The following is a 14,567-nucleotide window of genomic DNA, read 5'->3' as shown; positions in this document are numbered from 1 at the left end:
CACTTCCTGGCCTTGTAGCTTTGGTCACTGGTGGGACCTGTGTGGGCCTTGGTTTTCCTAGTCTGAAAAAGAGCAATAGTAAAACTCCTTGAAGGATGGTTCTGACATTATGTCAGCTAAAACCCGGCACATGATGAATGGCAACTAATGCCAGCCCAGCCCCTCCCTGACATACACCCATTTATTTTACAGTTAAGAAAATTGAGGAGTGGTGACTTTCCCAAGAGTTCACAGTTGATTGAGGGCTTTTAGAGCCAGGAATAGACTCAGTTGTCCTAATGGAATACTGTTCTTTCCCAGCCCACCTTGCTTAGAGTCTTTCTACATTATTTTTCTATTCATGTGGCTTCTTGGTGCTCAGTTGAAGGCATTGGCCAGATCATGCACCAGAGTATCTTTAAACCACAGCCTGAGCGCAGCTCTCCCACAGGCACAGACCCAGCTCTACTCAGCTGTCTCAACAGCATTTCCTAAGAGTCTCTTCCTGCTGCGCACCTCCCTGCTACCTCCAACCCCACTCCAGGTCATTTCAATCATCTTTGTCAAACACTCCTGCGTTCTGTCTCCCTGCTGGAATTCTCCTAGTTTAATAAAACAATTTCCAAATCGAATTTGTATGCACTACCTAAAACGTTGAAATTTACCAAACTTCCCATGAAGTGTGTAGAATTTCAGTTTAATGAAACACCAAATTTGCATTCATCCTGCTCTTTCCCCAAGATGTATCTGTGTAAATATTTCTCAAGACTTTACTCATCTTTAGCTCTTTTTAAAATAAACTATTTTTTTAGAACGGTTTTAGATTTATAGGAAAGTCATGAAGATCGTACAGAGTTCCCGTGTATACCCCACACCCAATTCCCTGCGACCATCTCACATTAATATCATGCATTTCTTACAATTAATAAATCAATATTGGTATGTTATTATTAGAGTCCATTCGTTGTTCCAGTTTCCTTAGTTTTTATCTAACATCTTTTATCTGTTCCAGGATCCCATTCAGGACACCACATTACATTTGGTCATCATGTCTCTTTAGTCTCCTCTTGGCTATAAAAGTTCCTCAGACTTGCCTTGTTTTTAATGATATTGACCATTTGGAGTACTGGTCAGGTATTTTGTAGGATGCTCCTCAGTTGGGATTTGTCTGATGTTTTTCCTCATGACTGGATTGGAGTTATGGGTTTGGGGAAGAAGACCACAGAGGTAAAGTGCTGTAGAGACTCTTGGGTGACACAGTGTATGGGTTTCTTACATGAATATCTTGTACATTTTATCTTCTGTGCCATGTGGCAGCTCATTTCTTACCACAGGCCACACCCCAGGTGCCCCAGAACCACTTTATGTTATAAATGAAAGCATCCTTAGAGGGCGTCTGGCAGAATCCTAGATTTGGCAGATGGGGGAATCTGAGGCACAGAGAGCGGGAGAGGTGTGCCCAACCTCACACAGCAGTTAGAAGATTAGGATGGAAACAGAAGTCTCTTGTGGTTCATTGCCCTGCTTCCCGTATTTCCATCATCTCTTCTGACTGATGGGCTCAGCTCACCCTGAACAGATTCCTTCTGGAAATCTGGGGCCAGCGGGGAAGGAGGATACTCTGTTGGTCAGTCTTCCCCTGCCTAAGCTCTGGCAGGCCTTCTGCATCCTGCTTCCAGGTTGCTCACTTCTGTGACAGAAGCAGATAGCCTCAGACCCCAAATTCAACAGTCCTTCTGCTGATGAAAGTTCCTTCTCATTCACTTGTGTTTTATTCTCTGTCTGAGAGTCCTGGCCAGGATGTCCTTAGGGGTTAATTTTGCTGATACACAGATGGATTCCAGAGGTGGGATGCTAGTTACTATCCTTTGGAGAGATAGCATGAGCTTTAGGTCCCTGTGTTCTAACTGCTTCAGAGATTAAAGATGTTTTAGATACATCGGTTAAATCACTGTATATTCTTCTAACTCGTCTTAAGAAACCACTTCTGAAGCTTTATGTACAGCTGTGCGCAGGATCTTGCTCTAATTCTGAAACCTGTTCTGAAGTCCCCATTGTACTTGCTCTTTGCCCTATAAGCTTTGCCTTTGGCCCAGTGTTAATAGGATCCAACCTGGCTCACAGTCAAAATTTATTTCTTTTCTCCAGGGTCCTTTGGGAAGGACAGAAGGAAGTTCTCTTTCTAAGTTGAGTACCATTCACCCTGAGACCATTAGCAAAAACCCAGGTATCTAGGGCGACTGGAGGCCTAGCCCGCAAGGAGGCCAGTGGAGCTCAGTGAACCTCTTAGGACAGTCTCGGGCCCTGGGCAAGCTTCAGTCCCTGAAAGAGGAGTCCTGTGTGGGGGCAGCCTGGAGTGTGGAGGGAGCCCTCTTAGACAAGGAGCCAGCAAGCAAGATTCCAACCTCCACTCCACCAATGACTGGTTTCCCCCTTAATCCCTGGGCCTCGATTTCCTTGTTGGAAAAACGGAGGAAACAAGGCTTATGCCACCAGGATGCTATAAGGATCAGACTAAGTCAAGTAACATATATAAAGTCCAGCCTACCAGAGTCTTTCTGGGAATGTAAAAAAAAGGGGAGAGAGAGAAAATAAATATACTAAATCATTTGTATAATGGTGGCCATTTACAAATGTGCTTCCATGTACTTAAAAAAATTCTTTTAAGTTTCTTTATTTATTTGGGAGGGAGAGGGCACCTGGGAGGGGGAGAGAGAGAGAGAATCCCAAGCAGGCTCATGCAAACTGCTGAGCTGAAACCAAGGGTTAGACGCTTAACCGACTGAGCCACCCAGGCACTCCAGTGTATTTTAACTCCCTTTGGCTTTGATGGTCAGAGTGGGTAGGCTAGGTATTATTAACCCCTTTATAGATGGGAAGACAATGTCTGAGAGAGGCCGTTGCTTGCTCAGGCCACACAGTTCGTGGTAGAGGGCCAGGGATGGAACGCAGCGTCAGGGTCTGCTTGCCTACACTAGGCCTGGGGTGTCTGTACAAGTCACGGTCAGGCGGAGTAACGCAAGCTGCTACATCAAACAAATATGGAAATGTCAGTGACCTACCACAAGAAGAGTTTGTCTCTCACATCACAGCCCAATGCAGGTTGCAGTGGACAGGGGGTGGTGGGCCACTGTTTGACACAGTCAGTGTGGCCTCCAGGCTCCTCCCATTTTGTAGTTCCTTCTAAGTCCTTGCAGTTTTCTTCCTTCAGCAGGGGAGAAGTAGAGAAGGGGAGAGTAGAGAACTGTGTACAGGTTTTTATTAGCCAGGCTTCTGCCCCCATTTCGTAGATGGGACTCAGTTTCACAGTCACACTTAAGGCACCAGATGCAGACCAAAGTGGTCTATGTGCTCAGCAAGAAAACAGTCACTTGCACGGGGACTAATCCATAAAATGAGGCCCATGGGCTCACAACGTTCTCTACCCCTTTCCCCCATCCCATGGGCACAATCACATCTATTAATCCTCTCTGGATGATGCAAGTCACCTTGACCTTTTTCTGTAAGAAACAGAATAATAATCTTGACCCCAAGCAATAGGCATTTCTGGTGGAAGTAGGCGGTGGGGGAAGGGCCTTGTCCTGTTCCTCCCTCTCCATCTGCTCCACTTTCAGGTGCAGGGATCATGCAGGGGTCATAACCCACTTGTTAGGTGGTGGGAGGTGATCTGCGGACCTTGCTTGGGACCCAGGATCCCCGGTGCTCAGCACCTCTGAGAGAACGCCAACAGCTGCACAGATTCTCACCTTTGAGGCTGGGCCGCCAACGCAGAGAAGGGCTTCCATGGCCATCAGGAGATTGGAAAGAGCAGAAAAGGGTCCTATCCTGGTTCTAGGGGTGGTGCTTGATCTGACTCATTCCAGAGAGCCCCCCACTTTTCCTGCAGAGACCACAAGTCCCCAGCTCAGCACAATCGCCTTTGTTACCTGGATTATTCAAGATCTCCACTGTGGGAAGGGAAGTTGTGTGTGTGTGTGTGTGTGTGTGTGTTTAAGCATGGGAAGTGATTTGTAAAACAGCCGATAGCTTTAATGACAAGCCTATTTAGCTGATAAAATTAGCCATCAGAGGAATAACTTATGTTATCCTTTTGCCATAATTTAAATTTATGGCCAACTACTAGTCATCTTCACAATGGATGGAAAGGGGCCAAGGTCGAATTCAGCTTCCCCCTGCTCCTAAATCATTAGTTTGCAACTGTCTCCTGATTTTTATTGTTACCAACAATGGTGAAACTAATGGAAATAAACATTGGATGCCATCCCAATAGCAGATAGGTTTGAAGGCAGGGCAGTCTGTGCAGACAGCACTAATAGGATGGAAGAAAATTATTGCTCTTGCATTAGATAGCATCGAGCTTCTGGCCAGAGTGTGCATTGATCAGGCCAAGGCCGTGTCAAGTGTACTCCACAAACCAGACCATTATAGGCAGAGATGTACTGGGTGTGCCAGCTCTGCCGCCCCAGGGGTCTGGCCCCACCTGGGCATGCATTAAAAGCCCAGCCCCAATGGAAGAGGCCTTGACTCACTCTGTAATGCATGCTGAGGGCTTCCCTGTAGATGCTGGCTGATCTGGTCAGGTTATCTGATAAAAATACTTAGCTAATGATGTGCATTAAGAAGGGCTGTGACTGCACTTTCATTCTCCCTGAGTCTCAGGATGGTCTTTTTTTCCCCCCGGCCAGTTTGCCAATGGAAAATTTGCTTCATTTTGTCATCAGAGCCACCATGTGCCTTTGCCCCTCGAGGCCCAAGGCCCAGGCCCACGTGAGCCCTGGAGAGCTTGGATGTTTCTTCTTAACTGGTTTCAACAGTTGGACCACAGAGTGTCTAGGTGTGCATATTTTGTATTTATCCTGCTTCAGATTCTCTGAGTTTCTTGAATTTGTGGATTTTTTTTATTATATTGGGAAAGTTCTTGACCATGATTTCTTTACTGATTGTTTTGCTTTATCCTTTCCTTCTCCTTTTGAAATTCTGCTTGCCTATGTTAGGCCCTTTGAGCATGTCTCACATCTCTCTTAGACCTATTTTGATCACTCATTCTCCCCCCCCCCCCCCCCCCGCCTCCTTTTTTTTGGCCATATGTTGCAATATTTTCCTGTAGACCTGCCCTCAAGTCCAACAATCTTATCTTCTACAATGTCTGGTCTGCTGTTAAGCCCATCCAATGGAATTCTCAATTTCAGATATTGCATGTTGAACTTCTAGAAGTTCCATTTGATTCCTCTTACAAGTTCTGTTTCTCCACTGAAATGCTACATCCATTCTGTTCATCTTTCCTCCTAATTCAATATAATCATCACAGTTATTTTGAAGTCCTTATCTGCTAACTCAAATATTAGATAAGCCAGCCTTTATGAAAATTCTAAGCAGCCTCTTGACTGTTTTATGTCTTGATAATTGAACACTGGGTGTGTGTGTGTGTGTGTGTTTGCTTATTTGCATGAATAGTAATTCTTTTTGTGTACTACACACTGTTAATAATGTGTTTTAGAGATTCTGGATTATGTTATCTTTCTGTAAAGAGTCGGCCCTCCGGGAATGGGGCATTTCATCAGGGAGCAGGGGATGGCCCTCAAGACAGCACCAGGAGCCACCTGTCACTTGTACTTTATTCCCTCCCAGCTAGGCTCCCAGAGCCAGCACAGAGCTTGTCATAGACTCAGAGTTCAGCTAGTCCATTTGCCTTATTGAACACACAGTAAAACCAAGGTCCAAAGAGGAACAGAGACTCACCCAAAGTCAGAGTGAGGGAGGGGTGAAGGGCTGAGAATTCTGGTGCCTGCCTCCAGCCCTTGCTTTTTCCCCACTTGGAGCCTCCTGCTTTTTCCTGGCCCCTATAGCCATCAACCCCTCTGTATTCTGCTTGAGCCTAGTCTCTTCCATCTTGTCTCTAAGGCTTCGAGTTCCTTGACACAAAGTCTGTGAAGCTAGAAGCCAGAGGCCTGGATTCTGGGCCTAGCTTTGTTTCTGATGCACCCTGTTGACCTAGCTTTTCCCCTGCCCTGTCTCCCAGCACAGAGGCTTCTTCCAACCCTGGAGCCCCAGTTCACCCACTGACTAATGAGGTCCTGATATCCTAGGACCCCTGACAGCCCTTCAGTCAGCTGGGGAAGTACATGTGGCCATGTTCAGTAGAGGAGAAGCAGAAGCCAGGCTCTGAGTGTCCCAGCTGCAATACCCTGACAGCCCCCTAGAGCTGAGCTGAATTGAGCTGAGCTGAGAGCCATTTAGCTATATGCACTTCCTCTGTAGGAAGTCAGTCATTCCTCCTCAGGGCACGGGCTGAGAGCATCCAGCCACTCATACCCTCTGAAGCTTGTAAAAATATGTCCCTCTCCTTCACCCTCATTCCAATCCATGCCCATCCTGACACTTCTACCTCCTACTAGTCGCCTTAACCTCCTGTCTCCACTGTCTCCAACCTAGTCCAAATTCTGGTTATCTGGCCTAGGTTGCAGAAATAGCATCCCAGCTGGTATTCCCAGGTCCACCCTGGCCCATCTCTGTCCAATCCTTCGCCATGCTGTCAGCACAGTCCTTCCAAAGTGCTCACCTGAGTCACCACAACACCTCCTCCCTCACCTGTCCTTCCGTTCAAAAGATTTCAATGATTTCCTGTCAACTCTTTAAAGGCCGACATCCTAGAAACATCTTGCTGTAGCTAAAGGGCTCTGCCTGGTGTGGCTTCTGTTGATCTCCCCAGGCTCTCTTACCTACCAGGCCTCTGTCTTTTGGACACATCGTGACTCCCCTGCCACAAGTGCCACCCGGTGTCACCCCTTGAGACTGTCCTGGGAGATTTACTCCCCACAGTGCAGCAGACACGGTCCCCCTCACATGGGGCCACTGAGGACTCACTTCCAAGCTGAGAGACACATTTTCATTCTAAAACACGTAACAGAATTTTAACATAGCCCTCACCATGCTTTATCTGAATGAGTGAATGAATGAATGAATGAATGAATGAATGAATGAATGTCTAGGAGAACTCCCATATACTTGGGGTTCACATCTGTAGCCTAAAACTTGTTTTAATGTATGTGCCTATGTCTGCACATGTGGGCTTGGGGCTGGGCAAGCCCTGGCCTCTGGCTGTCTGGCCTGAATTCCAGTGGGACACTCATGGGCAGCTCTATATCAATTACAAGTTATCAATAATGCATCTGCTCAGAGTGGCCTAGAAGGCCATTAGCTGGGCCTACTGGCCCTGATGAGCAGCCTTGGAGAAAGTGGTCTACATATGCCCATGGGAAGTTCAGATCAGCCTGGGAAGGAGGGGCTTCCAGCCCCAGCAGAACTCAGGAAGGTTGCCTCATGGGCCCCTTGTGACCTCTGAGACCTTGCTGCCAGAGAGGTAGCTTGAACTCTCTCCCCCTGCACAGAAGACCACCGTATAATAAGCCAGGGTTGCTTTCTTACCGTCTACAACCAATGGCCCCATGTAAGTACTGAGTTGTTGAGGTCCAGAGTCTGAGCCTAGACTGAAAGCAGAGATAGGGCACAGTGTGTGAGCAGGTACAGGGCTCAGTGTGTAACCATGGTTGGGGCTCACAGTCAGAGCATAGTGTGTGAGCAGGATCAGGGCTCAGACTATCTCAGCTTTGGGCTAAGATTGGGGCTTGGTCTGAAACCACAGAATTGAGCAGAGCTGATTAGTTTCATTCATTCATTAATTCAACAATAATTATTGAGTGCCTTCTCTACACCAGGCAACAAAACAGTCAAGACCCCTGCTCTTACAGAGATTATATTTTATTAGGGGGGCGAAGGTGGCAGTGCTGTGCTAGAGCCCTCATCCCTGACAGCCACTTGTGTACATGTCTTCCCAATTCTCCATGACATTGTGTTGGTAGTTTGAAATTGGCCATGGTGGAGTATTTACACCACAGAGATTGGCATTAACTACCCATCAGGACTTTTTTCTTTCTTTCTTTCTTTTTCTTTTAACCATTATACCATCACTGCAGTGGGAGGGGAAAACCAAAAGATAGTCCTTAAAGAAAATGATGGAGTGACTACACATATTTGTATCATCTCCTTTCCCAAACTCCACTAAAATCATTATTTAAAAAACCATAAACACATAAGAATTAAGAAAGTGTCTCTTTAAGTCTTGTCCATAAGGACAAAGAATATAGAGACTTAAGTGGATTTGAGAAAAATAGTGGATGAGAAAGGGGTAACCGATCTAGCAGAATGGAGAATTTATAATTCAAGTGCCTGCAGAGGATGAGGGAAATGGGCTAATTCTGCCCTCAGAACCCTTGAGAGTTTGGGAAGAAAGGAGTGATTGGGAAGCTGACCAAAGGGAGAGGGGTTGGCTAAAAGCCTGTACACACAATGTTTGAGCCCCTTAGGCCCCATCCCAATCCTGAACAGCCAGGAGACCACACACCCGCATCCTACAAGAATCATAGAGGCTTTTCCTCTGGAGAAGCTGAACCAGAGGGCTCTGCAGGTGGTCCCTGGGTTAGGCAAGGGTCAGAGAAGGGGTACAGGGCTGAAAACGAGGATTAAGTGATAATCCTTCCGTATAATGATGGGACCCTCTGCCCCATTCCCTTGCCCTGCTCCCAGCACAGAGGCTGCCAGAGGCTGATGAGCTCTCTGAAAAACTGAGTGGTCCCAGAGACAAAACCTGTGGACACTGACATTGGGAGGTTGTCCCAACGTCAGTCTCCTACTTGACCACCCTAATGTTAACTAATGCTTTAATTGTGCATTTCATTTACACCAAAAGAAAAATAATAAAATATTAAAATAGATTATAAAATATCAGAAGGTGATAAGTCCAATGCAGAGAATTCAAACAGGCTGGCATGACAAAGTACCTGGGTGGCTGCCTCAGGTGGCCTCAGGTGGACTCAGGGTTGGGTCTGAGTGGGGGAGCTGACTATGTGATCTGTGAGCAAACAGCACAGCTGGGGAAGTGGCCTTCAGATCAACACATGCTTGGTGTGTTTAAGGAACTACAAGAAGCCCTGCATCACAGGGAGAGGTAAAGAGAGAAAGGATGAGGCGAAGTAGGCCAGATAGACAGGGCCAGATCATGCACCTGCTTTGTAAGCCAAGGGTAAGGAGTTGAGTTTCCTCCCAGTTGAGATTTGTAGACAAGATGGTGACATGATGTGATCTAGGTTTGGGAGAATCTCTCTGACTTCTTCTGGAGAATAGATGGCAAAAGGCTGTAGAAGTTGCAGTTGCCCAGGTGAGGGCTGGCAGTGGAGGTGGTGGGGGGTGGGGCAGGCAGGCTTGGCGTAGCACTTGGAGGTGGAGCTGGACTTGGGGACAGATTGCATGGTGGGGGAGGGAAGGCAAGGAAACAAAGGAGGTGATTCATTTTTGGCTCCAGCTAAGATGAGATGAAACCACCTGAGGAGTGATTTTCAGATGCAGTGAAGAGTCCTTTTCTGACCAAGTTGTGTTGGTGATTCCTGTGACCCAGTTCCATGTTGTTGTCGGGTAGGAGTTGGAGGTGTGAGGCTAACATTACAGGGAGGGGTCAGAGCAGGACACTGAGCATCATGGGCAAGTAGGTAATCTTCTAGGTAGGGAGACCAGGCACTGGGCTTCCCTGGGACTGCCCTCCTCCGCCACCACTTGTTTCAGGCTTTGAGAGTTTGTCTGGAGGTTGTGCAGAGTGATGCAATGTGTTCTTGGGACACTAGGTGGCAGTGAAGGCTCTCCTTGTAGCTGAGCCCACAGCCAGGCCCTTCAACGACAGACGTCAACTTTGTCTTCGCACAGATGGCCCAGAAAGGCCCGAGGATGAACAGCCATTTCAGCCACAAACCCAAGAAGCATCTGGGTTTGTTGGCTTTTCCCAACAACAACAAAAAATAATTAACCAAAATCAAAATGTGTGCAGCTTTTTTCAAAGCCCTTATTTAGTACCCAAGTCCTCAGAGAGATCTAGGGTGTGAGAACCCCTGTTATACAGATAAGGGAACCCAGCCACATGGTCAGGAAGCTACAGAGCCTGGACTAGGGCCCAACCCTTTCTGAACACCTCCTAAAAGAGGAAAGTGGGTGTTGCTGGAAGACAAATGGACAGTCGACAGCCCAGCAAGCAGGTGATGATCCCTGACATCAGGATGGGCTCCCACGGCTGGTTAGGCTGGCCCTGGATGTTGCCAGGTATCCTGTCTTACATTCATCATCAGTATAAGACACCTGAATTAAGGCACACCTGGATCTCACATTTAGGCAAGTGACTAGAACAAGATTCAAACCCGTGTTTTTCGCCTCTCCTTCAGTGCTCTTCCCACAGACCACAGCTGTGTTTCCCCTAATGGCCATCTTGTCTTCACAATGGGGCCAGACTACACAGTATCCCAGAAATGACACACAGGAACGCACTTTATTACTTGGATTAGACTCCATAAACGTCAAAGGCTCTAGCGACTGGTGTCGTTGGAGATTTGTAAGGAAGGCCCCACCCACCCCTCAGGACTCTCAGCCCCAGGCTCCTGGCCCCCGCCCCAGGAGCAAAGCGCCCCTGGCCCCGCCCTCCCGCGCGCAGCCCACCGCCCACAGCCCCTCTCCTCTTGCAGTTTGAGATCCGGCAGCTGCGGGCGCACCTGGCTCAGCAGGACCTGGACCTGGCTGCCGAGCGCGAGGCGGCGCTGCAGGCCCCTCACGTGCTCAGCCAGCCGCGCAGCCGCTACAAGGTGGTGGAGGCCGGCACGTGGGCGGAGGAGACGGCCGCCGAGAGCGTCGTGGAGGAGCTGCAGCCCTCGCAAGGTGAGCCCGCCGGCGGCCCGCCCCCACCCAGGCCTCTGCGCCCAGGATCCTGAGGGCGGGCGAGCCTCCTTGCGGGACTGGTGGGAGGAGGGGCTCACCTCAGGAGGGGGTGCCCCCGGGACGACCTTTCCTAGCCCTGGAGCAAGCGTTTAGTCAGGCTGCCTTGCCCCAACCACGAAGTCATCTCAGTGACTTGCACCCATTCTATGCCTGTGGGCCGCTGGCATGCTTTGCATGCATTATTATCTCCCCATCCCTCACTGCATTAGAAGTATGACTTACCTATTTTACGGATGAAATAAAAGTTGTACAAAGGCGCGTCACTAATAAATGGCGGAGCTAGGCTTCAAACCAGAGACTTGAGACTTTCCTTCTGGACTACCCTGCCCGCAGGGGCCAGATAGTCAGTCCATCCTTAGGGCCAGTACAGCCCAGAACCTAAGTCTTGGAGGTGGTAACAAATTGGTGGGCAGGAGAGATTAGTGGAGATGGGAGCATGGGGCATGAGTACTGTATAGATGGCCAGCTGTGTTATCTTGAACAGGGAACTTCCTCCTTCTGAGCCTTGGTTGTGCTAGCTGACAAATGGGAACGGTGCTGAGCTTTCCTCACAGTGTTGTTGTGAGGCTCAGGGAAGTGGGTGCAAGTGGCCTCCAGAGCTGCAGAACAGTCCTGCAAATGTCAGATGGTATTGCCTGGTGACACAGCCCTGTCAAGTTTGGACCTTCGCAGGATTTGGGGAGTCTGTGTTCAAATGGACCCAAGTCAGGGATCTACCTCAGCTCAGGGGGCTGGGGAGCCAGATAGGAGGATGAGCGCCCACGTTAGGGCCGCAAGGGGATCCTAGGAGCTCTCAACACAGACTTCCCTCCCCAGGCACCTTTTGTGTTCCTGTCTGAGTCCTCCCTGCCCTAACTTGTACCTGAAAATGTTATCACTAAAGTGATGGGTAAGGGGTTACGTCACTTTATCAAAAAATTCTTTTAAATATTGACCTCCCCTAATAATTCAGGATACATTTTCAAGTTTACATTTTTTTACCTGAAGGTAAGGGAATTAAAAGTTCATCAAATCGCACCTTCCCCGGAGGGAGGTTTTTACAGTGTGATCTCATTTCATCCTCACGTCACCTTTCTCTCATATGGAGGAGAAAACTCAGACCCAGAGAAGTTGAAAGAATTTCAGGGTAGAGACACCTGTGTGGCTCAGTCAGTTAAGTGTCTGACTCACTCTTGATTTTGGCTCAGGTCATGATCTCAGGGTTCATGAGATCGAGCCCTGAATTGGGCTTCATGCTAACAGTGCAGAGCCTGCTTGGGATTCTCTCTCTCTCTCTCTCTCTCTCTCTCTCTCTCTCTCTCTCTCTGCCCCTCCCCTGCTGTGTCTCTCTCAAAATAAACAAACAAACATTAAAAAAAAAAAAAAAAGAATTTCACAGAATTACACACTGGAAATGATGGTGCTGAGCTTAGAACCCAGGCTGTGGGGCCCTAAACCCCAGCTTGACCTCGGGCCCACTTCACCTTGGCTTGCCATGTTCCCTTTGCCAGGACAGCCCAGCAGAGCTGCGTGGGTTGGGAGGCAGGAGGCCAGAGCCTTGGGCTCCACTACTCCCCAGCTCTGTGACTTGAGGCTTCAGTGTTCCCTTCTATAAAGTGCCTCACAGCTCCATCTCTGCCTGCCTCACAGGTAGCATGAGGAGCTGGTGGGTGTGAGAAAGCTCTGGAGGCTGTAAGTCACTGTGGACAGGTTTTGTGGAGTGGGATGATTGCTGTTATGATCTTTTAGAGAGAACTTCGGATCTTAGAACTGTAGAAGTTGGGGGCTGGGAGGGACTTCTCTGAGGGAGGGATAGACCTTCAGCTGATGTGTTCATCCCATCTAAAACTCTTGCCAAGAGGCTCCCTGGCCTCAGCTTACCTTCTTTAACAACAGGTGCTCCTGAACTCCCAGGGAAGCCCACACCAACCCAACTTTGAATGGCTCTGTTTATTAGAAAAGAATTCTTCGTTCTGGGCTGAGGTCTGCCCCCCAGCACCTGTCTTTCCTACTTGGCTGCAGCTGTTCTGCATTGGTTTGGTGGATGCCCTCCCGGCTGAGGCACCTTTCATTTTATTTTTTTATTGAAGTCTGTTTGACATACAGTGTTATACTGAGGTGTCATTTCAAAGACTGGCCTCTGAGTGTTTTCTCCTGCGGGGACTGTCACTGCATTCCCACAGCCAACCCTCAGGAGAGAAGCTCTCCATGTTCTTGCTGTATCATCTCTCCTTGAACATTCCAGTGTTTTGGTTCCTCTTAGAGTGACATCTAGAACAGAACACAGTTCTTGGGGAGCTGCAAGACCAGGGTGGAGTGCTAAGGGGCCACCCCTGCTTTTTTGTTCTGAACCGAGAACCCTTAGATGTGGCTGCCTGGCCTGAGCTCACAGCTGACCCGGCCCCCCGCCCCGTGTTCCCTGGGAGGCCCCCCCATCCCCGTTCCCTGCTCCCATTCCACTGTGCAGCACTTTACATCCATCTGTGTTGGGCTGTAGCTTCTTTGATTCCTGACTTAACACGTTGGCTGATGGCTGCTTGGGCTGCAGTAACGGTGATGAAGCACGGCAAACTGCTTAACTGTCGGTTTACTGTCTCACGGCTCTCGAGGCTGACGTCTGAGATCAAGGTCTTGGCAGGTTGGTTCCTCCTGAGGGCTGTGAGGGTCTCTCCCCTAGCTTCTGGTGGTTTGCTCATAATGCTTGGTGTTCCTTGGCTTCCTCTTCACCTGGCATTCTCCCTGTGTGTGTGTCTGTGTTCACATTTCCTTTTTAGGACCCAAGTCATACTGGGTTGGGGACCCACCCTACTCCAGTATGACATCACCTTAATTAGTGACTTCTGCTTCAGCCTCATTTCCAAACGAGACCCCATTCTGAGGTACTGGGGGTTAGGGCAACGTATGAATTTGGGGGAGACACAACGATTCACCCTCTAACAGGTGGCATACAGACCTTTAATGATCTCGCTTGCCCAGCCTCAACTCCTCCCACTGTCTTCACCTTCACTGTGGGCAAGGGAAACATCTTTTAGCTCTGTGTTCTATGCAGTGGTAGGTCTTGGAACTTTTCCACATGCTGATCACTGGCGGGCCAGGCCTGCCTGCCAAACTTCTCTTCCTCCTTAGAACCCATCTCCAGGTGAGCTCCCAGCCACCACTCTCTCCCCTCTAGACTTCCATGAACTCCCATGAGGCCCCAATCAACTGTGCCGTGTTGCTGTGACCATTTATGTGTGTGTTCCCCCCAAGACTTGTTTATCTCCAGAGCCCACCCAGGCCTGGCCCTCAGCAGGCTCCCTGTAGTGCTTGTTGTGTGAAATGTAATGTGCAAGTCTGTAACTGATCAAAGAACAAAAGAAGGCTTGTGGATGTCACTTGTGCTAATGTGGGTCCTTACAGTGCTCTGAGCTCAGGGGCCATCTGGCAGCAGTGCACTCCAGAAACCCCTCTTGACCTTCAGCTCCCTAGGCTGGTGTTTGTGGAATCCAGAATAAAAGAATATAAGAATATTCTTTTTGCAAGTTCTTCTAGAAGTCAGCAGCTTTTGCCTGCTTGTCTTGCTTCCCAAGGACAGGAGCTTCACAGTCTCCAGCTCATCCCAGGGCCTTCCTCATTGATAAAGCAGAATGAGTCAGAGGAGCAGCTGCTGGGCAGCCAGCCTCCTTCCTCTGCCCACAGTGGTGCTCACAGCCCATCTCGAGGCTGCAGCTCACCTGGGGCTTAGGCCTGCCTGGTTCTCTTGTCTCTTCACATGTGCTCACCTATAAACATCTGAGCTCAGGTGAGCACCTCCAAACAGC

The 14,567-nt window shown here is 48.9% G+C and overlaps 1 protein-coding gene across 1 annotated transcript in view; it reads left to right on the top strand.

Annotated features, from left to right (window-relative positions):
* TMEM266 (transmembrane protein 266) overlaps positions 1-14,567 on the top strand; it is a 130,058-nt gene that overhangs the window by 103,372 nt on the left and 12,119 nt on the right. The window contains exon 9 of the mRNA XM_040493350.1: positions 10,539-10,728. Coding sequence (XP_040349284.1) covers positions 10,539-10,728 — 190 coding nt within the window. The remainder of the gene's footprint in view (positions 1-10,538; positions 10,729-14,567) is intronic.

Source organism: Herpailurus yagouaroundi, unplaced genomic scaffold, assembly GCF_014898765.1.
Source record: "Herpailurus yagouaroundi ecotype Mexico unplaced genomic scaffold, PumYag 184, whole genome shotgun sequence".
In the NCBI taxonomy this organism is placed as follows: domain Eukaryota; kingdom Metazoa; phylum Chordata; class Mammalia; order Carnivora; family Felidae; genus Herpailurus; species Herpailurus yagouaroundi.
The sequence above is the reverse complement of the archived record's forward strand: the minus strand, read 5'-3'. Positions and strand labels throughout refer to the sequence as shown.